Genomic DNA, 23,309 nt, shown 5'->3' on the forward strand with positions numbered 1-23,309 from the left:
GATCCAGGAGGATCCATGGGCGCGTGAGTGCTTGTCCCAGGTCTCCTGCCTCCTCTTCCTACTTCCCCACAGCCTCCAGCACGCCTATCACAGAGGGAGGAGAAGGACAGGTGGAAACAGGCACACCTGTATCAGCAATAGCCTCAGCCTTGAAGAGAAACTGTACTAAATAGCATCTAAAAATTAGATTTGGGTGCTAGTTACTGACTTGCTGACCAAAACCAAAAAAATTAGATTTGGGACTGAATCCCAGTTTTGCCACTATACAATTTAAGACAACATTAAAGCACAGATTTTTCCTCTTGAATTTTACTGACGTTTTAGAAGGTAAATACACAACCACGGGAAAAACTCAAGATTCTACCTGAGCATATCAAACTTGCAGTATAAAAAGAGAACTGTATGAACAACTGCCTGAATACGTACAATTTACTGGAAACTTAAGTAAAACTGAGATTAATAACTAAAATGTTGTTAGTCAAGTGAGGAAACACATATATCAAACATTGACACATTCCTCAAAACGGTTTCAGAGCCTCTGCTTGATTCAGTTATGAAGCCATTTTAAGCAATTGTTAATATTTTTATAAACAAAAACATAATTTCAGAGCCATCTTATTTTCAAGTTACCACAAATTTTAGACCGATCTTCAACTCAGTACCTTCCAATTTAGAAAACAGTGGGGAAAGGCTTGTATTTTCATGTTACTACAAAGTAGGTGCCCATGGACCCCACGGAGGGGCGTCTGCAGCAGCTGGGCGTCTGCAGCAGCAGAGTGGCTGCACGGCAGATCTGGGGTCCTTGTAGGCTGCGCTGCTCCCACCCACTTGACATCACCTGAATTTCAGAGGGAATCAAGGAATGCTTCTGGGTATAAAGAAAACTGATACGAAATTAGGAACAGGCACTGTGGGGTCCCTCTCAATGGGTATTTGGCTTACACAAGTGATACATGTAAGAGGGTAAATTTGCTCTCAGCAGGCAGAATTAACTGAAAAGCTTTTTGCACTTAGAATAATGAAGTGTTTTTATCACTTGGCAAGCCTCCTGGATGCAGGCTGGGAGAATTTGAGGGAAATCAGAGATGAATGGGTACAGGATGTCATAAGGTGTTTCTCCAGAGCTGATACACAAATGGCCAATGAGCAGGTGATAAGATGCTCAACATCACTAGTCATCAGGGAACTGCAAACCAAACAGCACCACTCACTGCCCACTAGCGTGGCTGTAATAAAGACGACAGACAGCAACAGGTGTAGGTGTGGATGCGGAAAACCTGCAACCCTTACACACTGCTGGTGAGAATGTGAAATGGTGCAGCCGCTTTGGGAAACAGCCTAATAGATTCCTCAGAAAGTTAAATAGCTACACCATGTGACCCAGCAATTCCACTCCTAGGTATAGACCCAAGATACATAAAAACCCATGTTCATGCAAACATTTACACATTAATTTTCACAGCCGATTATTAATAGCTTCCCCCAAAAGAACACAAAACACAACCCAAGTGTCCCTTAAAACATGAATGAATAGCAAAATGTGGTATATACATACAATGATATATTCATCAGCCATAAAAAGAAATGCAATTCTGATTCCAGCTACACCACTGGATGAATAAACCTTGAAAACATTATGCTCCGTGAAAGAAGCCAGTTACAGAAGACTTCATATTGAATGATTCCATTTGTATGAAATGTCCAGAAAGCGCAAAGCTATAGAGATAGGACATAGATTAGTAGTGGCCAGGGGCTGGGGGATGAAAACATGGGAGGAAATGCTAAAGAGTATAGGGCTTCTTTCTGGGGTGATGAAAACGTTCTAGAATTGGTTAGCGTGATGGTTGCCCAACTCAGTGAATACACTGAGAACCACTGAACTGTACACTTTAAAAGAATGCATATGGTCTGTGAATTACATCTCAATTTTAAAAAAGAATCTCCCTACTACTGTACAGGAAAAAAAAAAGGGATGAAATCTTTGTCATTCTTTTCTATTTGGTGACTATATTAAAGAGGACTGAGTATGAATGAGAAAAAGATTTGAGAAATAAACTGTATCCAGTTAACAGTAAATACTTAAGCAGCTTATTCCTCCTACAATGTGTGACGGGCATTATTACCACTGGTTAAAAAAATGGGTCTTAGAAATCAGCTGAGAATAAGATGAGCACTGGCAGAGTGGTCTGTCTTCTAAAACGACAGGATCTGGGCAAGTTGGGCACAACCATCATGGGGCATCAGAACTCGCCAATTCCTCGTCTTCTTCAAAGTCCACAACACACGAGGTAGCCCTACATCCTTAAATGGTCAGGATGGGGCTTTTGCTTTTACAAAGCCGAGCCTCAAGCCACATAGCAATCCAGAAACCAAGACAGCTGATTAATCTCCAATAGAGCTAACTCCAGGGCTACTAAGTCCTGCCTCCTTTGGGACACCAGTGACACTCCGCGCTTTGCTGCAGTCAGACATTTGGCCTGCCAGGGCCTCTGGTTGCAGGGAACATACTAGAACAGGGAACAGAGCTTCCTCAATAGGGGAAAAGCATGAGAGGGCTGCTCTGGGGACACACACAGAAAACACTATTGAAAGCCTATTGTGAATTTAAAAATAACAATAAAAGACAACTCACTCTCTTTAACGTGAATGTCAACTGTTTGCTGCCAACAGTGGTGTCGGATACACTCAACGTCCCATTTTTTGCTTCAATCTTCAAACGATCCTCAAGGGTTTTGCTAAGGGGAATTTAAAAGAACACCAAATTAGTCAGAATTATGTTTTAATATCATCTGAAACAAGTTTTGATTAGAATTGATCACAAAAGAAAATGTTTACACATGTGGTAAACAGAAAATATCCTTCATTTAGCACAATAAACTGAAAGAATTAGGTGCACTCAAAGAGTCATCATTCATATTCAAGAGATAGACTGGAAAACAATGGCTGGCAAAAACCCATCCACTAATTTAATATTTTAAGTGGCAGTACCAAACACTTCAATGGCTGCTACTTACCTTACTAAAATAAATCATATTTCTGAAGACCAAATGCAAAGAGCAATCTACTTTTGAAGCACCTAATTGATTATAATGGTCAGTGGCATTTATGATCTAATGATATATTTAAACAATGCGCAAATTAGGTATGTGAGTATTTTAGCCACTCATCCACCTTTGACAAAGGAACAAACACAAATTAAGTCCTCCAGGTCAAGCCACAGAGAAGAGCCATGATAATTCTGGTTTCTCCTTCACTCAGTCTTAGCTCAGCAGCCTGCAAGCCATCATCCCACAGCATGAACAGCTTGAAACATGAATCTGTCTGATTACGCTGAGAGAAAACAAAAGCAATTACACTTTGGGTAAATTCTATCGGATTCAGCTCTGTCCACTGCTCTCTCTCCAGGTATCTTTCCTTTCAGTTTCTTACTTGACTTACTCTTTCTGACACACTTTATTCCAATTTAAATCTCATTTCATTTCTTGATCACGTGTTCCAAATTCTTCCAGGCTCTCTTTATTTATCTATGTCTCTGTTATAGTCTGCTGTACCCTGCATATTTCACTGTCATCTGTATAATGAACACAACCCCTCCTCTGCTTTCCAATAAAGAATATGAATATTGTACCAGTTATATGAAACTTCACTGCATGTTATAATAATGTTTTATTATAAACTAGAACAATGGCCCTTTTGGTTAACTCGGTTTAGAGGGAAATACACTGAATTAAGCCTAATGATATATATTTTAGTAAGTTTAAACAGTTAATTTTTTCTAGAAATGGCTAAAGCAATAGATTCCTATCCCCTGAGAAGATTAAGAGAGATGAGAGGGAAGACAAAAGAATATGGTTCTCTGCTACTCTGCTCCCTCCTCAAAAATAGTACACTCTGTCTCCTGCCCTCACTGCCCCAGACCAAATTCAATGCAGCCCTTTAAAGTGAGTGCTAAGAAACTTGACTGGGGGGGAAAAAAAAAAAAGGCTGACCTGTTTGAAAGGGTCTTCTTTTCCCTGAAATATGATCTTTGTAACTAATTACTGAGGAGAACACAGCTCCTAAATGATCTATAAGACAAACTGATGCTCCTTTGAAATACTGAAGCTAATGTTTGATGTTCACACCATGAGAAATTTATCTCTAGTTTACAACTCGTAGTAATGTACTAAACATACCTTCTTTATATAATTTGAGACATAAAGTGGTTAGCATAAAAGTGAAACTCTTTTCTAAGCAATAATGTTATTAAGAAGCACTTTTAAAGTACTTTTCATCTTCAAAGTTCTTTATAGACTAACTAATTAATCCTTTCAACATCCCTGAGACAGAAGTATTTATCCTTTACAGATGGCAAAAAGGGGAGGTAAGATGTGAAATGACTTGCCCCAGGCCAGGTAAGGATTTAGTTCTAAGCCCAGGCTTCCAATTTCAGAATTGCTGGCTTCCAGGCCTGTGTCAGACCATATTTGATTTACACAGTTTGGTTCAGGAAACTTGTCCATTAAGTATTCTCAATGACAAGCTTCCACATGACAAACTGAATGAAATTAAGATTTAGGTTAGCTTTTTTTCTTCTAACAATTCAAAAGCGAAGTGTAAACGGACTCTAGCATGCACGTGAACTGTGTGAGCCTCAGCACATTCCTCAACCTGTTCAGTTCATTCTTCTTTCTTTTCATAGCTACAAACTGAGGTTTACAAGGTAACGGCCACTGTGCCTGCGGAGTGGCCATTCTTTTATTCCTTTACTTTCTTAATAAACTTGCTTTCACTTAAAAAAAAAAAAAAAAAAAGGTAACAAGAATTCCGAATAACTATGGAACCACTGAGACAAGATGGTATACATAAAACAGTAATTTAGGAAGCAAGAGACTTTTCCAGTAAATTGTGGGGAATTATCGCTCTGTTAAGAATGACCTTACTTTCTCCGTGAAAGGGCATACGCATTCTGGGTTTTCTCTCAATGTACTTTCAATGTGCACTTGTAAAAACTTGTTCTGTCTAGGCTACTTGGAAAGACAAGCTGGGTTTTAGAATGAGCCATGGCAGAAGATCAGACACAGACAGGGCTGTGTGTGGAGATTTCTACATTAAAGAAGTTCCACTTCCTTCCCTTTGAAAGTCAGTTTACTGAAAGCGTTTGCTAACCAGCAGTTCCACAGCCTGCTTCTTGAGCGTGACTTTGGTCAGAGACCTAAGAAGTAGACACTGCTCCAGGAACACCTGAAAACTCCTTATTGAACGGAAAAACGAAAGGCAGAAAAGCAGGCTGCAGGTGCTTCTCGGCATGTTTCCTCCAGGACACTGGCAGGTGCAGAGGAGGACGGCAGAACCAGCCTTCCCTCCCCTCCTCCTCCCTACTCTTTTCTCTGCCTAGGCTTTACTTTAGGTCTGTCGGCCATGGGGGACTTTTTCGTTAGTTTATGGTAAAGGTTTCTAGGGAAAAATCTAATTGGAACGAGTAGATTAAAAACAACTCCCAAACTTGTGATTGCTAAGAAAACAGATAAGGCTTTAAAATGTTATAAGTGGGATTACAGGCATGAGCCGCTGTGCCCGGAATACTCTGCTTTAAATAAGTCCTTTGACAAATATTTACATATGCCTAAAGTTTACTGGAAACTTTATTTGAATGCGTTCAGTTTACATGTGTTGCTTCAAAGGCCCTATTTCAGGAGACTTAAACTCAAGCAACCATGAACTCTGATGCCTCATCTATAGGCATAACTAAGATTTAAAAGATTCCTAATATCTGCTGTCGCTGGGGTGTGGGAAACAGGCTCTCTGGCCAGACTGCAAAGTGCTCAAGCCTTTTGGGAGGGTGATCCGGCAGTCTCTATCACACACCCCTGATGATCCAGCAAACTCCTACTAGGAATATATCCTAAAGAAATACTTGTCCATGTGTGTACATATTTGTGACTGTGAAAAGGGCAAGAGAAACACAAGAAGCAACCTAAACATCCACAGTTAGAGGAATATTAGATTAATCACAGCACATCCACCTTAGGAAGTATTTATGCAGCCGGAAGGTAGACTTACTGGACCTACAAAGAAACATTTCCGAGACGTGCTATTTAATGAAAAGAGCAAGTTAAACAGTACAATTAGGCTAGGCAGAGTGGCTTGTGCCTGCAATTCTAGCACTTTGGGAGGCTGAGGCAGGAGGATATCTTGAGGCCAGAAGTTCAAGACCAGTCGGGCAACAAAATGAGACCCCATCTGGACAAAAAATTTAAAAATTAGCTGCATGTGGTGACCTGTAGTTGCAGCTATTCAGGAGAGTGAGGTGGGGGGATCATTTGAGCCCAGCAGGTTGAGGCTGCAGTGAGCCATGACTGCACCTCTGCACTCCAGCCTGGGCCACAGCGTGAGACCATTTCAAAAAATAACAAAAAGTATGAGCCATTCATGTTAAAGGAAAAAGCTACAACTATAGATCTGAGTGCGGACACATATAGGAGTTAATGCATTTTTTAAAGGTGAGCAGTATGGGGCACACAAAGCCATGAGCTCACGGAGGGAGGTGGGGATAGGAGAGACTTTAACTTTCAGTCCACACTCTGCACTATTACAATGATAACATGCCTACATACTATTGAGTACTAAAAGATTGAGTACTAAAGGATTCTCTTGAGTAATAAAAGATTCTCTTTTTAAAAATGTAAGTCTGGAATTTAATTACTTCCCAGATTAGATTTTTAAATGCTTATATTAAAACAAGGCTGCATTATCTCAGCTCTTACCCACTATCAGAGGAACGTGAGTTGAAGAGTAAAAATATGCCACATTAACCCACAGAGCGGATGATGCTGCAGATATAAGAAGCTCACCAAACGCCACCCAGCCACCTGGTGAAGAAGAAGAGCTCCCCAAAGGCAGGAACTTCTTAAACATCTTTGAATTTCTAGGACCTACCACAGGGTAGGGACTTCAAAGAATACTTTCATAAACAGAACTGAAAAGCCTCCTGGCAGCTAGTATTTACTACTCATGAAGAGGAGTTATCCTTAATCTGCTGAAATGTGGAGAGTTTTCATTCTAGGGACTCTCTTCCGCCACTGTTCACCATCACACACACCTCCACCACTGCACCTTGCAGGTCACAGCTGCTCCACTACCAGAAAAGGCCGAAGTGCCCAGATTCCTGAGGCCAGCAAGCATGGACTTCCCAATCTTCCCACCTATAAACAGAATTACCTCCACTCATAGGGCTTCTTTCCTCCGTGTCTCTGAGGATGCATTCCTTGTCTTTTCTGAGGCTCTCCTTACCTGGTACTCGGGCCCACTGCCACCCAGTTCCTTACCAAATGCTACTTTGTCAACTGACTCAATTCTCTCAATTCCTTAGTACCGTCTTTCCATGGCTGAGTCTTCTCTGCCTGCTAACAAATCACATCTCTCAAGTCTATAAACTGCTTCCCATCAAGCTATTGGCTTTCACCCCTTTCTTTCACTACCAAACTTCTTGAAAGACTCACCAACCCTAACTGTTCACCATATTTTCTATCTCCCAGTCACTCCTCTCTCTACTGCAGTCAGCCATTTGGCTGGACTGAGAATCACATCCCAGTAAGGCCATCGGCATCCTGGCCTTTTCCCAACCTTCGTGCCTGGGCCTCTGCCCCGCTGGCGTTAGCAGCACTCCCTCCTCTGAGACACTCTCCATGTTTGACCTTTTCCAGTTTTCCCCTCAGCTCCTGGACAACTCCAGGATTTTTACTGCCCATCTTCTCCTTTGTCTGCTCTCTAACAGAAGTCCTAGCCCTAGGCAATCAGTACATCTGTGAGGTCTCTAAAATTCTATGCAAATGTGTCACAGGCATTTGTATTTTTCTCTAGAGAGGTGTATGGAATGGATTTTATCACAGATTCAAGTAAAAATATTTGTTTTTCCCCAGGCTGCTATTCTTAACCCTAATCTTACTCTATACGATTACAGTAAATCTCTTTTCATTCATGATGTTGAGCACACAGTGAAAGCTGGTAGCTCTCAAAGTGACATCTCCAGCTGCGTCTTCGCCGGCCTGATGGACACTGCCATTGGTTTCCTGAATGTTGACTGAGAAGATGCCTGGGCTCCGTCTGTGTAACGCGCACAAAATCCAGCTCACTGCGTTTAGCCTTACATCTATTTTGTACTCTGTATTTTTTACCTCAACGGCAACATTGACAAGACACCTCAGCATCATCCCTGTTCCCTTCTCCTTGGATATTAGGAACCTATGTTGGAGTTTGTGCCCATTTTTCTTTCTCACTCTGAGTCTTCCGGTCTGCCTGCTCCTCTCTGCTCCATCATTCAGGCCTATGGCCCTTCTAACTGGGATGATTCTAACAGTTTGAGAGCTGGTCTCTGGGTGATCAGTTTCTCCCCACATTGTCTTTCTAAAATGAAGATATTTTCCTAACAGGTTTCCAGGAATAGGAATTTTCATGGCTATGTTTTTAGGTGCTACAACAATCACGTGGTACTTTTATATTTATAAATAAATATATATATATTTATAACATATAAATATATATATATATTTATATAAACACAATATAATATAAATATAATTTATTTATAATATACATTTATATTTATATACAAATATAAATATATATATTGAGATACATTTGATACCATTCATCTAAGCTGTAATATGGTGGCTTTCCAGTGCTTGGTCAGCCACCCCTCCATGCACCCAGTGCTCTGGCTATAGGAGGGCACCCCCCACCCTTCACATAACCTGCCTGTGGCCGTGCTTGCCTCTGCCAAAAATGCATTCTTTCCCACTAGCCCTGAGTGCTCCGCTCTGCATTTTTCCAAGACCAGTTTCCATTATGACTTCAAGTCCCCTCAAATTCAGCCCTTCCTTCTTCTGCTCCTTTCCCATGAGCACTTCAGGCACGCAGGCCGTGTCTTTCTTCCATCCCCTGGGTCTAGGTCTGCTCGCACTGGGCAGTTGAGAAATACTTGATGAATGAATGGGTGGTGGAAAGGCTGATAAGTGGATGAACAGACTCACAAAGCTAGCACACTGAAATACGTGTCAACAGACATATGTGTTTACCGAAAGCCACATGACTACATCAAGCAACACAGACAGCTCACTCAAGTCTCCAGCTACCAATCACAATACACCTTTCCCTTTATAGAAACAGTTTTAAAGCTGGGCAAGTCCAAGGGAACATTTAAATATAACATACTCAATCTGACATTATCTGTTGTTGACTGGCTTGCGGTAACTTGCAGAATAAACACAGAGTCACTTTAGTTCTCTGAAGGATCATGTTTCACTAAATACTCATGTAAGTATTATCACTTACATAGTTCTCAAAAAGAATGTTTAACTTAGTGATATTTAACTTAGTAAGAATGCAGTGTATTCACCTCGCTATTGTTTATTCTTAGATATAAATTTTTATCCCCTTTGTTTATACTTCCATATCCTACTGCCGCCTCCAGGCAGAAGGAAGAATGTTAGAGATTAGTCAGACCACCTACCCGCAAATCACAGCCTCCTGTTGCCGTGGTTACACTCAAAACAACGGCTCCCAAGTTTTCCTGGTGAATGGTTATGGGGAAAGTGAGTCCTTTCTCAGCAGATCTTGAAGGAGTAACTTCTGAGTTGCCTGACGGGTTGTCAAGGCAAAGAAGATTCACACTTCCAGCAAGTATTTCTCAAGTGCCCACTTTATTCTAGTACTTATTCAAGAGCCAGAGATAAAGCAGTAAATAGGGCAAGACAAGAACAGCATATCCTCAACAAATAAATTCACTCCACAGAACCAGAACAGTACAAACAAGCAGGGTTCCCTCTGCTGCTGAGCGGGACTCCAAATAAAACACCTACGAATACCAGCTGTATAAAAAGTGCGGCTGCATACACTGCTGGGGAGTGTAAAATGGAGCAGCCTTTGGCCAAGTCTGCCGGTTTCTGAAAAGGCTAAACAGAGTTGCTATATGACCAGCAATTTCTTCCAATTCTTGCACATAAATGAAAATATGCAAAACTGTATAAACCAAAGTTCACAGCAGCATTATTCGTAATAACCAAAAAGTGGAAACTACCCAGATATCCATCAACTTACGAAGAGATACATAAACTGGTCTACACACACATACGCTGGAATATTACTTGGTAATAAAAACAAATGGAGTAGAGTTGTCCCTTGGGATCTGCTGGGGAATTGGTTCCAGGACTTCCCTTTGATACAAAAATCTATGGAGGTTCAAGTTATATAAAATGGTGTATTTCCATACAACCTGTGCATACCCTCCCCTGTGTTAAATTATCTCTAGATCACTTATAATACCTAATACAATGTAAATGCTACATGCATAGTTGTTATACTGTATTGCTTAGGGAATAATGTCAAGAAAAAAGTCTGTACATGTTCAGTACAGCTATAAATTTTTCTGAATATTTTCAACTCATATTGGTTCAATCTATGGATGAGGAACCCACGGATGCAGAGGGCTGACTATACTGATAGATGCTACAACACAGATGATGAACATTAAAGACACTGTGCTAAGAGAAAGAAGCCACCACAAAAGGCCACACATTGTACAGTTCCTTTTACATGAGATATCAGAATTGGCAAATCTATAGAGACAGAGAAGCAAACCAGTGACTGGCTTGGAATGGGAGATGGGGTAGACTAAATAAATGTGTGGTGACTGCCCCTGAGGCGTAGAGTTTCTTTCTGGGGTGATGACAATGTTCTAAAATTACGGTGATGGTTACACAACTCTGAATATACTAAAAACCAGTGAACTGCACGCTTTAAGTAGATGAATTGTATGTTACATAAATTATATCTCAGGAAAGTTGTTATTTTAAAATGTGAGGTTGGCCAGTAAAGAAAACATCTTCAGAAGATATCAAGAACATTACAGCTGACCCTCGAGCAACATGGGTTTGAACTCACTGCTCCACTTACAGGCAGAGTTCTTTCAATAAAAGTTAACATCATTCACTTGCGTCTTCCGCCTCCCTTCCACCTCCTCCTCTTCCACCTCTGCCACCCGAGACAGGAAGACTAATCCCTTCTCTTCCTCCTCCTAAGGCCACTCAACGTGAAGACAAGGATGAATACTTCATAATAATCCACTCCCATCTAATGAATAGTAAATATATTTTCCTTTCGTTATGATTTTCTTAATGACATTTTTCCCTCCAGCTTATCTTTTTGTATGAGTACAGTATGCAAACATCGAACATATAAAATATGTGATAACTGACCCTTGATTGTTAAAAATTCCAGTCACCAATAGGCTATTAGTAATTTTTTGGGGGATGTTCTAGGTTCTAAGTCACCAGAAAGGTTAAAAAAAAAATAAAAAAAAAAAAAAGTAAAGTTTTTGGGAAATCAAAAGTTGTATGCGTCAGGTTCTAGGCTTTCTGGTGAAAAACAAACAAACAAACAAATAAACAGAAAGTTAAATGCACATTTTTGACTTTGCAGGGGGCTGGTGCTCCTAGCTAGTCCTCAAGTTGTTCAGGGGTCAGGTCTACTAGCTTCTTTACTTGTGGACATATCTTTTGTTAGTTCACCAGAACCAGAATTTTGAGATGCTTCTGAATTCTAAATTGAAGGATTCAATACATGTAGTGTGGCAGTTATTTGCTAGAAGCTGGTGAAATAAAGATGAATAAGACATACCTCAACCCCAGAAACAATTCCACCTGCTCACTGATGCCCTCCCCACGCTTTTCCTCCTCCCACTTTGGAAAAAAACACCTTCTCCTGCATGGAGAGCTGGGAGCTGGAGAAGTACCAGGTGAAGAAAAGTACGGAGCCCAACCTAACACCTGGTCTATCCTGTCCACTCCTCCTACTCCCCCTGCAGACTGCTCCCTTGGCTCCCCAGGCATTCAAGCTATTTTTTTTTTTAAGACATCTCCTATGACTGTCCAGCACATTCCAATCTTGTGCATTAATACTTTGCCTAGAAATTCTCAGAGACTTGCATAATGTAGAGTTTATATACAATTCGGTCTTGACACCTCGCTTGTTCCTGACTCAGACTCCTGACAACTGAAAATTATTCCAATAAAACTACCTTTTTCGGGGAAGGTTAATTTTTTTGGAGGTGTGGTAAATATTTGTAACATAAAACTTACCATTTTAACCATTAGTAAGTGGACAGTTCCGCAGCATTAAAGTACATTCACACTGTTGTACAACCATCACTACCAACTATTTCCAGCACATTTTCATAATCCAACCCGAAGCTCTGCACCCATGAAACACTTGACAGCCACCAGTCTACTCTCCGTCTCTCTCTATGTATTTGACTATTTCAGAATACCACTCTTTTTGATCTCTCAATTTTCCTGAAAAAGACTTAAAATTTCTGGCAAATTTTCCAAGCAACTTTTTCAATAACCAGGTAAACTGAGATGGGGTAAACAGAACTGAGCTTCTCACTTTTTTTTTTTTTTTTTACAGGGTTTCATCATGTTGGTCAGGCTGGTCTTGAACTCCTGACCTCAGGTGATCTGCCCGCCTTGGCCTCCAAAGTGCTTGGATTACAGGAGTGAGCCACCATGCCCGGCCGCTTTTCACTTCTTAAAATAACTTTGTGAAGAAGCAGAAAATTAGTCATCTTAGCCGGGTGTAGTGGCTCATGCCTGTAATCCAAGCACTTTGGAGGCCAAGGCGGGCGGATCACCTGAGGTTGGGAGTTCAAGACCAGCCTGACCAACATGGTGAAACCTCGTCTTTAAAAAAAAAAAAAAAGAAAATTAATCATCTCCTAACTGCCACTGTCCAAAAGGTTTCAAACCACTGATCTGTAGGGCACAGCATAAGTATTTGTAGGTGAAGGAGCCCCACAGGGAAAAAACAAGGATGAAAGTTTGTGGCTTCTGCAGCTTAAAAGTGTTCTCCTGATTCTCATAAGGCTATCTATACCCTAGATTTTACAGCATGTAAACTACACCTCAAAAGTTGCTATTACAAGTAAGTAAATTCCTTGGAGACCAACGTACTTCACTAGCAACACTCTTCTCAGGCCAGCTGGGTGCTTCCTTCACATCACCTCCCGCATGGCCTTACCTCCTCCTTTCCTCGTCCTGTCCATCCCCTGCACTTCCATCATCCAAAGACAGAAGTGTCATCCTTAGGGCAATGTGCCAGAGAGGAAACCCAAGGGCTTGGCCACATGTCAACTGGACGCTCAGGCAGTGCTACTCACTTCATCAGTTTCTGCTTTGTGGCAGAATCTTTGAAGCTTCTAAATTCTTCTCCTGCTTTGATCTCATAAAATTGGGGCTTTAGGACTGTCTGCTGGTCCTCCTTGAGTCGCTCCTGCCGCTTCACTTTTTCCTCCTGCTGGAGGAGTCTGCGCTGCTTCCTGACCTCTTCGACCCAGGCTTTTTCATCATCTGAACTCTCTGAACTTTCTGCATCACTCGGTCTTCCTTCCGGCTCTTCCTCCTCTTCCTGAGAATAAAAATAGTGAGTAGCAGCTCCTCTCCCCAAGCACAGACCCCTTGGTTTCTTTTAAGCAGCACTGGCCCATTAATGAGTGCATGACAGCTGCTCCATGGCATGTATCAGAAGAAATACCTTTAATTAAATAAGATAATACTCCTAAGCCCAATGTCAACCACTTAATATGTAATTACATCTCAAGTATAATCAAAGACTCTTCTAGCTTACAAAGAAAACATTATGTTAAAGACACAGTAGCAAGTTCTAAATGATAAGGAGTACATTACTTTTTCACGATGTTCTTGTTGCTCTAAAAGTCTTAGTTTCTTCTTCCTTTTTTCACTAATTTTTGAAACAAGTGGATTCAGAAGCCTGAATTCTTCACTCTCTTCATCTACTTGGAAGTCAGGGTTCTCAAACATAACTTTAAATCGATCATCAGTGAGAATATTAGGAAGACTCTATAAGGAGGAAAAAAGTATGTAAAAATTGAAGGTAATCTGATTAAATTTTTGATTTGACCAGAAACATGGTTTTAAAACACTGAACCTATTATAAATTAATAAGCTGCATGAGGCATACATTATTAACTCATTATGAAATTTCTTCCAGAACTTTCTACTTGCCCCTAGGTTTTAGCTCCACCACCAAAACAACCTCTATGAATCTACTTAGCAGATGATTTACACCACTTGGCCATTACACACAATGAGCTAAGAATGAGCCTTTCAGCTAACTTCATGCCTAAACATTACAAAGAATTTCTTCAATTAACATTTTAATGCAAAAAATACCTTTCAAGAAAATACATAAGTTTTTGAAACATGGCTTTTATTATTTTTTAGAGACAGGGTCTCCCTCTGTCACCCGGGCTGGAATGCAGTGGCACAATCACAGCTCACTGTAGCCCCAACCTCCTGGGCTCAAGCGATCCTCCTGCCTCAGTCAGCCTCCCAACTAGCTGGGACCACAGGAGCACCACCACACCAGGATAATTTTTAATTTTTTGTAGAGACGAGTCTCTCTATGTTGCCCAGGCCGGTCTTGGATTCCTGGGCTCAAGCAATTTCTCATGCTTCAGCCTCCCAAAATACTGGGATTACAGGCATGAGCGACTGTACCTGAAAACGGGGCTTTTATAGTTTAGCTACTATAATGACTTAAAATAAGCCATTCTTGCAACTTCAGATTCCAAAACTGGGAGGAAGTATACAAAGTCAGTAACTCACAAAGCGGGATGGGGGAAGCTAGGAGTGTCAGTTTACCGATTCCAGCTGAGTTACTGGGAAACAGAAGGGACATTTCCATCCCGTACAGAGTGGATTTATCAATATTCTCCCTCAGGTCATCTATTGTTGTCAAATAATATCGTGTATCCCTCAGATATGAAAACTCTGGCTACTGAGACCCATTTAGATAGCTCAGGATTGACACGAAATTCCTTTTTTTGGTACCATTTTCAATGGAAGGTTTTCTAAACTGTACTATAAACTTTCCTGGTCACTTAAGTAGATGACAGATAATCTTACCCATTTAGGACTCTCTTACACATTTCTAAATCCTTCTCTGCTATAGGCTTGGAAACCAGATGAAACGGCTTACTTAGAATTGTTTGTCGATCACAGTAAAAAGCCCTGAACATCGCTGGAAAAAGCTGCCCTGTTTGTGATGGACTGACTGCTGAGCAGGCTACTTTACTATTTCTCCGCTGTTGACAGTAAACAAGGTTGCAGGCAGTTATGTTCTGAATATGACTTGTGTGACAGACCTATACAAAAGTTTAGTAAATCATAAGACATTAAGGATATTGGCCTGTTTAATATTTGTATGTACCTAAACACAGATAAATCCTTACCTAAAATTCTGAGATATTAAGTGTAACAAGTCTTCCCTGATTAAACATCGTTTCCAAGAAAGACGAGGAAGGGAAAAAGAAAGCTAAGATTTGGTTCCTGATCCTAATCTAGTAAGGAAGAAAAAACATTACAAACACATTTGCTACTAGGCCCCTTCTGGAGGCTGCTCGGTAATGCTGAAAATGCCACACCACTGGACAGACAAAGGAATCCCAACAAAATGACACCCCAGGAAGGGCCCTGGGGTGTGGCACCCGGGAGGAGGAGGCTTGAAAGATGAGTAGGTTTCAACAGGTAGAAATCTGAAGAAACAGCATTTCCAGCTGACAGGGGAGGGGTGAAGAGTCTGACAAAAGAATGATGTAATTTGAAAAACGATTTTTTGATCAGCCCATACTGTAAAAAGATGTTAAATCCCATGACTGTTATTTTGATGATATAAGGGTAAACCACTAGCAAAGCAGGGGAGGAAGAGGAAGAGGAAAAGGAAGAGAAACAAAGGAGAAGGAGGGAGAGAGGAAAGGAGGGAGGAGGGAGAAGATGGATGATAAACAGAAGTATGCTTCAAGACTCTCAGGTGGCAGAACTGTGCTTCTGAGCAGGTGCGGTGGCTCACGCCTGCAATCTCAGCACTTTGGGAAGCCGAGGTGGGAGGACTACTTGAGGCCAGGAGTTCAAGACCAGGTGGGCAACATGGTGAGACCCTGTCTATACAAAATACAAAATATGAGTCAAGTGTGGTAGTGCATGCCTGTAGTCCCAGCTACCTGGAAGGTTTAAAGGGGGAGGGTTGCTTGAGACTGGGAAGTCAAGGCTGTGGTGAGCCGACATCACGCCATACACTCCAGCCTCGGTGACCGAGAAACCCTGCCTCAAAAAAACCCAAAACCAAACTAACAAAAAACCCAAAACTGTGCTTCAAGAGTATGCAGCAGCACGATGTCTGACGGACTGCTGAGTAAGAAGTGAGTGTCATGAGTAGACTAAGAAGCCATTTTAAGAAACTGGCAAAAGAGACAGGGCCTGAATTAGGGCAGCTAGAACTTGTGAGATACATTTCTAAATTAGAATCAACAGATCCAGCTATGGAGATGGGAAGGTTAAGAATTAAAAACAGGGTTAGAAACTTCTCTCAAACATCTAGCTTAAGCAACTAGAAAGCTGGCGACACTGAGTTGGGCTCCATCACTGGCGAGCATTAGGAAACAGCCCATGGGTGGAGTAAAGGGGAAGAAATCACGCTCCATTTAAGGCTGTGTCTGCCTGCGGCCCCGGGAGAAGAGCACAAGGATTCGGATGGACATCACTAGGTGTCTGGGAACAACACGCCATGTCTCAGGAGAAAGGAGGGGGCTATGATGTAAATTTTGGAGCTATCTGTAAATATGGGATAGGTGATATTGCCTAAGATCCAGATATTTTCAAATGAATATCTATGTGCCTATTACACATTTTCAGGTCAAAAAAACCCCAAGGGCAAATATTTTCTTTTCATCTTACTATATTTATTAAAGTAATAATCATATTTAATAGACAAAATGTTACAAAGACTACATGGCTGGTATTAAGATTTTTTTCTTAATTTAAATCAATTGCATCGCCTGAAGACAAGTATGCTTTGCATGAACAACTATAAAATAAAACCTCTTCTGAGCCAGCTGTAAAAATATTTCCCTCCTAGTCTGTCTGTTTTCACAGCTGTCTTAAGGAAAAAAAAGTAGGATAAGGTATAGTTAGTAATGTTCTATAGGAGCTTACAAGTGTCTGACTAGTGATCCATCCTATAAACACCTGTCTACACATGCTCAACTTTACCATTAAAATACAGAGAACATTAAAGCACTGTTCATACCACAGTCCTACCTGAAAGAATGATATCTGTCTGAGTAGGATGCCTATTATTATTTTGTTCCAACATAGTAACATTCATGAAGAATGATTGCCATTTGAAACAACTTAGTTCTTTTTTTTTTTTTGAGACAGAGTCTCTGTCTCCCAGGGCTGGAGTGCAGTGGAACAATATCGGCTCACTGCAATCTCTGCCTCCCCAGTTCAAGTGATTCTCCTGCTTCAGTCTCCTGAGTAGCTGGGATTACAGGCACACACCACTACGCCTGGCTAATTTTTGTATTTTTAGTAGAGATAGGGTTTCACCATGTTGGTCGGGCTGGTCTCGAACTCCTGACCTCACGATCCACCCATCTCGGCTTTCCAAAGTGCTGGGATTACAGGTGTGAGCCACCACGCCTGGCCAATCAAATTAGTTCTTTCAATGCTATGGTACCCATGAAGTTAGATTGGTACAGACTTCTAAGTAAAGACGGTGGCTTCTAATTTCTTCTAAAACCTCACTAGAACAATAGAAAAGGAGCTTTTTAAAAAGGACATAAACCCTTAAGGAAGAGAAGGAAAGGAAAAAGGGGTGATAAAAATTTGGGAGCCAGAAAGGAGGCCTATTTAAAATCACATCCCAGCTCTGGAAAGCCTGGGCCCGGCCCTTTCCCACTGAGGAGGTGCCCGGCTAGGGCTGGCACTGCAAGAGCAAGAGAAGTGTGCTGGCCACAAGGAGGAGAGGGCAAGGCTGGCACAAGGGGCTGAGGTGCCCCTGGACACCTCCAACCTCTTGTGACCTACAGTGGTCAGTTCTAAGAATGCTGGTAGCCAGGTCTTTATCCACCAAGCAGGGGGACGTGAGCAGCCAAGAGAAAGACCTAAGAGACAATGATATGTGCAGCATCCTTCCCCAAATAGACAGTCTGGCGAAGTCACCACACAGTGACTGAGGGATCCTGTCCCTACCTAGAGTTTCATTCAGTTTTTAACTCCCTTATTCTTCACTGCCAAAAAATAACTAAGAATCATGGCAGGAAAAACGAATTGAAATTTTTTTTCAAGAAAATTCCCCAGCACCGAAGACCGACCGAACTTCTAGATTAAGAATGGACCTGCAGCACAGGAGTCATTTCATGTGAGGTTTCCCAGGACACCTCCTCTTTCTGGGCTTACTGTCTTATTTTAGGGAAGCAACACCTCTAGCAACTTCCCGAGGAAAAGCAGCATGTAAGGGGAGTTGGTTGTTGTTGAGAACTCGCCTGTCTGAAAATATCTACCATACCCTCACAGGACTGACTCCTTGTCTAGGTTGGAAACCATATTCCTTCAGGAAACTGAAGGTTCTTGTAATTCTTGTGCAACCTGGGTTGAGGTGAAGTGAATCCCCAGGATAATGGTAAAGGTAAAGGGAGATCCCAGGATTGGAAGGTGGCCAGGCCAGAATGGAATGGGGCAGAAAGTTCTGCGGCAACTTCTTCAGGAAGGTAAATAAATGTAAGTCTAACCTATCTAAATGTATCAAAATAAGACTTAAAGAACTGGCATAGAACTGGGGGTTGATTAGTGATAAGTACATAGAAAACGAACAAGAGAGATAATTATTAACTTCAAGAGAAACAAAGATTGAACAAGAAATGCAGTCACATATTACACTGACTCAGCTGGAAATAGCAATTACACAGGCCAGGCATGGTGGCTTACGCCTATAATCCCAGCACTTTGGGAGGCTGAGGTGGGAGGCTCTCTTGAGCTCAGGAGTTGGAGACCTGCCTAGATAGCACAGTGAGACCTCATCTCTACTAAAAATTACGTATACATATATTAGCTGGGTGTGGTGTGTGCCTGTAATCCCAGCTACTTGAGAGGCTGAGGTGGGAAGATCACTTGAGCCTGGGAGACTGAGGCTGCAGTAAACTATGATTTTGCCATGGCACTCCAGCCTGGGTAACAGAGCAAGGCCCTGTCTCAAAAAAAAAGTTATAGCAATGTAATGCTGCAGACTGACTTAATCAAAATCACAATAAAGCTTCCTTGGAAAGGAAAGTTATCAAAAGATAATGCCTAACACTAAAAAGTTAAGAGGTAGGACTACAGGAAAGGGGGTGGGGGGGAGAGAGAGAGAGAGAGAGAGAGAGAGAGAGAGAGAGAGAGATTTATATCAAATTGAAGTGGCAAAAGTGGTCGTCTGAGAAGAGGTGAAAATGGAGGAAGGGGGAGGGAGGAAAAGGGGGGGACAATAGGATGGCCTACATTCCTAACAAATCTTGGAGAAATGGGGGTTTCTTTGGTTTAGCGTTTTTGTTTTTGACAGAGTCTCACTCTGTTACCAGGCTGGAGTGCCGTGGTATGATCTCGGCTCACTGCAACCTCTACCTCTCAGGTTCAAGCAATTCTCCTGCCTCAGTCTCCCAAGTAGCTGGGATTACAGGTGCATGCCATCATGCCCAGCTAGTTTTTGTATTTTTAGTAGAGATGGGGTTTCACTGTGTTGGCCAGGCTGGTCTTGACTCCTGACTTCAAGCGACCCACCTGCCTTGGCCTCCCAAAGTGCTGGGATTACAAGCGTGAGCCATTGCACCCAGCCAGAAACGTTTAGTTTTTAAAACTATTTAACTGCAATTAAAAAAAAAAAAACAACAAAAATTTGGCCAGGCACAGTGGCTCATACCTGTAATCCCAGCACTTTGGGAGGCTGAGGTGGGTGGATCACAAGGTCCAGAGTTCGAGACCAGCCTGACCAACATGGTGAAACCCCGTCTCTACTAAAAATACAAAAAAATTAGCCGGGCGTGGTGGCGTGTGCCCAGCTACTCAGGAGGCTGAGGCAGGAGAATCGCTTGAACCCCAGAGGCAGAGGTTGCAGTGAGCCAAGATCATGCCACTGCATTCCAGCGTGGGCAACAGATCAAGATTCCTTCTCAAAAAAACAAAACAAAACAAAATACCAAAACCCAAAATTTTAATTGGTACTAAAAAAGTGCTAAAAGTAACATTTTGGCGCTGGGCGCAGTGGCTAACGCCTATAATCCCAGCACTTTGGGAGGCCGAGGCAGGTGGATCACTTGAGGCCAGGAGTTTAAGACCAGCCTGGCCAACATGGTGAAACCTCATCTTTATAAAAAAATTTTTAAAAAATAACATTTTGGATGCTAAAACTGATCTCATCCAACCCCAAGTATCTGTAACTAATTGTATTCCCTAGAGAGATGAATTATTACTTTAATATATTTCTGCAACTACAAAGTCCCATCTACGGGTGATAGGTGACAGTGACAGATCATCAGGCATTAGATTCTCATAAGGAGCATGCAACCTAGATCCCTGGCATGCGCAGTTCATAATAGGGTTAATGTTCCTATAAGCATCTAATACAGCTGCTGATCCGGCAGGAGGCATTGCTCAGGTGGTAAGGTGAGCGATGGAGAGTGGCTGTAAATACAGATGAAGCTCCAGGCTCACCTCCTGGTGTGTGGTCTGATTCCTAACAGCCATGGACTACTACCATGGCCTGGGAGTTGGAGATCCTTGGCCTAGAGAGCTCATACACAGTCCTGCCTGAGCTGCTGCAGAATGCAAGCAAAGTACATTCATCAGAGACTTTAAGGCCACAGTGAGAAACTGACAAAAAAAGCTAACATACAAAATATGATACCTGCAGGAAAAACAAAACAGCTCTAACCAAAACTCAAACCCTTACAAACCACAGAGATCACAGATGGCCATGCCTCTCAAAGCTGTTTTTGCATACTGGGAGCTCAATACAAATTTGTTGAAAGAATAAATACATTAATTTTTTTTTTTTTTTTTTTAAAGAGATGCTGTCTTGCCCTGTAGCCAGGCTGCAGTACGGTGGTGTGATCATGGCTCACTGCAGACTCAAACTCCTGGGCTCATGTGATCCTCCTGTCTCAGCCGCCCAAAGTACTGGGAATAGTGAGCCACTTCACTTGGCCTCAATTGTTAACTAGAATTAATGTAACCAAAATTTCTGAGTTTGAATAAAGTCCATATAACGCTGATTGACATTATGTGGTGGGCCACTTCCCATTTTAGGTTTAATATCAACGGTACAGTAAACATCATATTATTAGACTTTTGTGTTATCAGTGGCAGCAATATTTGGGAATACATTTCACTGTCTGCCTCCAATAAATTTCAGCTGCAGACAAGGCAAAACATACCTTTCAACTTGGTATTGCAAGATACCAACTTTCATATCAGGAGCTATTACAGCTAGTAAAGCTCTCAAGCTTTTGAGGAGCTGAGTTCAAAGGCAAGACTAATGATCTCATGGGACTTAATAATTCTTTCAAGTATTCTTTACAATTATAATGAAGGATTCTTTTCTTAATTCGTAAGTGATTTCTACGATCTTCACTTTACATAAGATGAAACTGTTCAACAACCAATTACATAAACTTTTTCTAAGCACAGCCTCAGATTTTCAAAAGACCATATATAAATATTTCCGGAATGAAAGTGAGCTCTGATAATAGGTCTGATTTGGGTTAGGAAGTCACTGAAAAGTAGGAGCCCATTTTACACATACTACTCTTTGGCAGAATTCTGTTATCACATGATATGGCTACAAAGATCGCATTTCCAGTTATGAACAGCTGAAGAGAAACTGTTGTATGATAGAAGAATATAAGAATTTCTAAGGCTTTTCCTCCTTTTCACTTGAAGTAAAATGGTACACAGCTTGGTAATTCTTTTCAAGGTTACCCACAAATAGGTTCTAAAATAATCAAATGCCATCCTGACAGCTAATTAGAGAATATGTGGCAACAAAATGAGAGAACGCTGACAGAGTGTGGATGTGACTGGAGATAGGAGAAAGGCAGGTCCCTGATTCGCACGGTGCCAACAGGAAGGAGTCGCCAAGGAGTGCAGTGAAAGAATACCAGGTGCCTCAACAAGATGGCTCCAATTTCAGTTATCTCTGCTCATCAACTGAGTATGTGCATAAAGTATAACTCTGCTGCGAGCGCTTTAGTCCACAAATCCCTAAGTAAATAATGGGTCACTTTTTCCAAAGCCTGTCAGTGACTGGTCACTGTGTCACGCGGGGTGATGTGCAATGAATTTCCTCTTCAGCTCATGCAGACAGGAAGCATGTAACTGTTGTGTTGCTTCTTTAGATACCAAAGATAAACTCGTGTGACATTTACAAAAAAGGACAATTTAGAAAGAACTAATCAACAAGATGAAACTGCAACAACAAAAATGTGAATCACATTTAAAGGGAGTTACAGAAGAAAGAGCTGGCCATGGGAATGTGGCTGCTGTTGCTGGCTGCCACGCTAGGTCTGTAGCAAGAGGACCACGTGATGGTGAAATGCTGAAAATAAATGAGGAAAGCAGTTGTGACAAAAAGAAGAAAAGTATCCCAGTGGAAGTGACGCTGGCAAAAAACCTCACATTAAAGGAGCTCTCAGAGACTGTTCATAATGTCAAAAGAGCAAAGGATAAAACGTCAGAAGCTTACCCAAACTTCGAAAATGAGCATGACAGTTTGCTGAGGCAAAGAAAAATGCTGGCTCCTTATCCAAAGTTTAGGAGGAGAAAAAAGTAAGCACTATTCCAAGTATTACTGACAAGTATTCTTTTAACGAAGAAAGAAAACGTTCAATTATGCTTTTATTCCTAATGTTTTAAATTACAATATACTAAGAAGATCCCAGTTTTCCAATTTTTAATGAACAGTAAGAGAGTTTTTACTGTTTTGTCAACAACAATGCTAATTTTCCCGACTGACTATGAAGACTGCTCTGCATGTGTCAACTTGTGAGGCCATCTCTAGCATCCTGCACTAACTAAGGTGTATTCTAAATCTTCTCTGGCTGCCCTCAACCCCAACAAAGGTCTACCAAAGAAATGGGGGCAAGGGAAGAGCACGTCTACATTTTGATAATCACAGCGCCTTACAAAAAGGCTCTGGTATACCATGCTGTACCAAGTAGCAAAATTAAATTGTAACTTAAGTGTTCTTGCCTCTATCATATGATAGGGACTCTGGCATAAAACACAGATAGGAAGGCAAACATCTACAGCCTAAATTAGCTCCACTCTCCACCTACTGAAGCCTTAGGGCATGTATATCCAAAGATCACTTCCATTTAGCTTTTACTGTGAAATGACATTATGAAGCTGTAAAGTTACCTCCCTAATCATGCTTAGGCTTGGCTA

At 41.5% G+C, this 23,309-nt stretch overlaps 1 protein-coding gene across 3 annotated transcripts in view; it reads right to left on the reverse strand.

Moving 5' to 3' along the window:
- The window catches only part of NOL10 (nucleolar protein 10), a 116,786-nt gene that overhangs the window by 2,777 nt on the left and 90,700 nt on the right, over positions 1 to 23,309 (reverse strand). For all 3 annotated transcript variants that reach the window (XM_017525580.2, XM_017525570.2, XM_017525555.2), the window contains 3 exons: positions 13,719 to 13,892; positions 13,193 to 13,440; positions 2,633 to 2,735 (listed from right to left, as the gene is read on the reverse strand). In XM_017525580.2, coding sequence (XP_017381069.1) covers positions 2,633 to 2,735; positions 13,193 to 13,440; positions 13,719 to 13,892 — 525 coding nt within the window. The remainder of the gene's footprint in view (positions 1 to 2,632; positions 2,736 to 13,192; positions 13,441 to 13,718; positions 13,893 to 23,309) is intronic.

Source organism: Cebus imitator, unplaced genomic scaffold (genome assembly GCF_001604975.1).
Source record: "Cebus imitator isolate Cc_AM_T3 unplaced genomic scaffold, Cebus_imitator-1.0 Scaffold1, whole genome shotgun sequence".
Lineage (NCBI taxonomy): Eukaryota > Metazoa > Chordata > Mammalia > Primates > Cebidae > Cebus > Cebus imitator.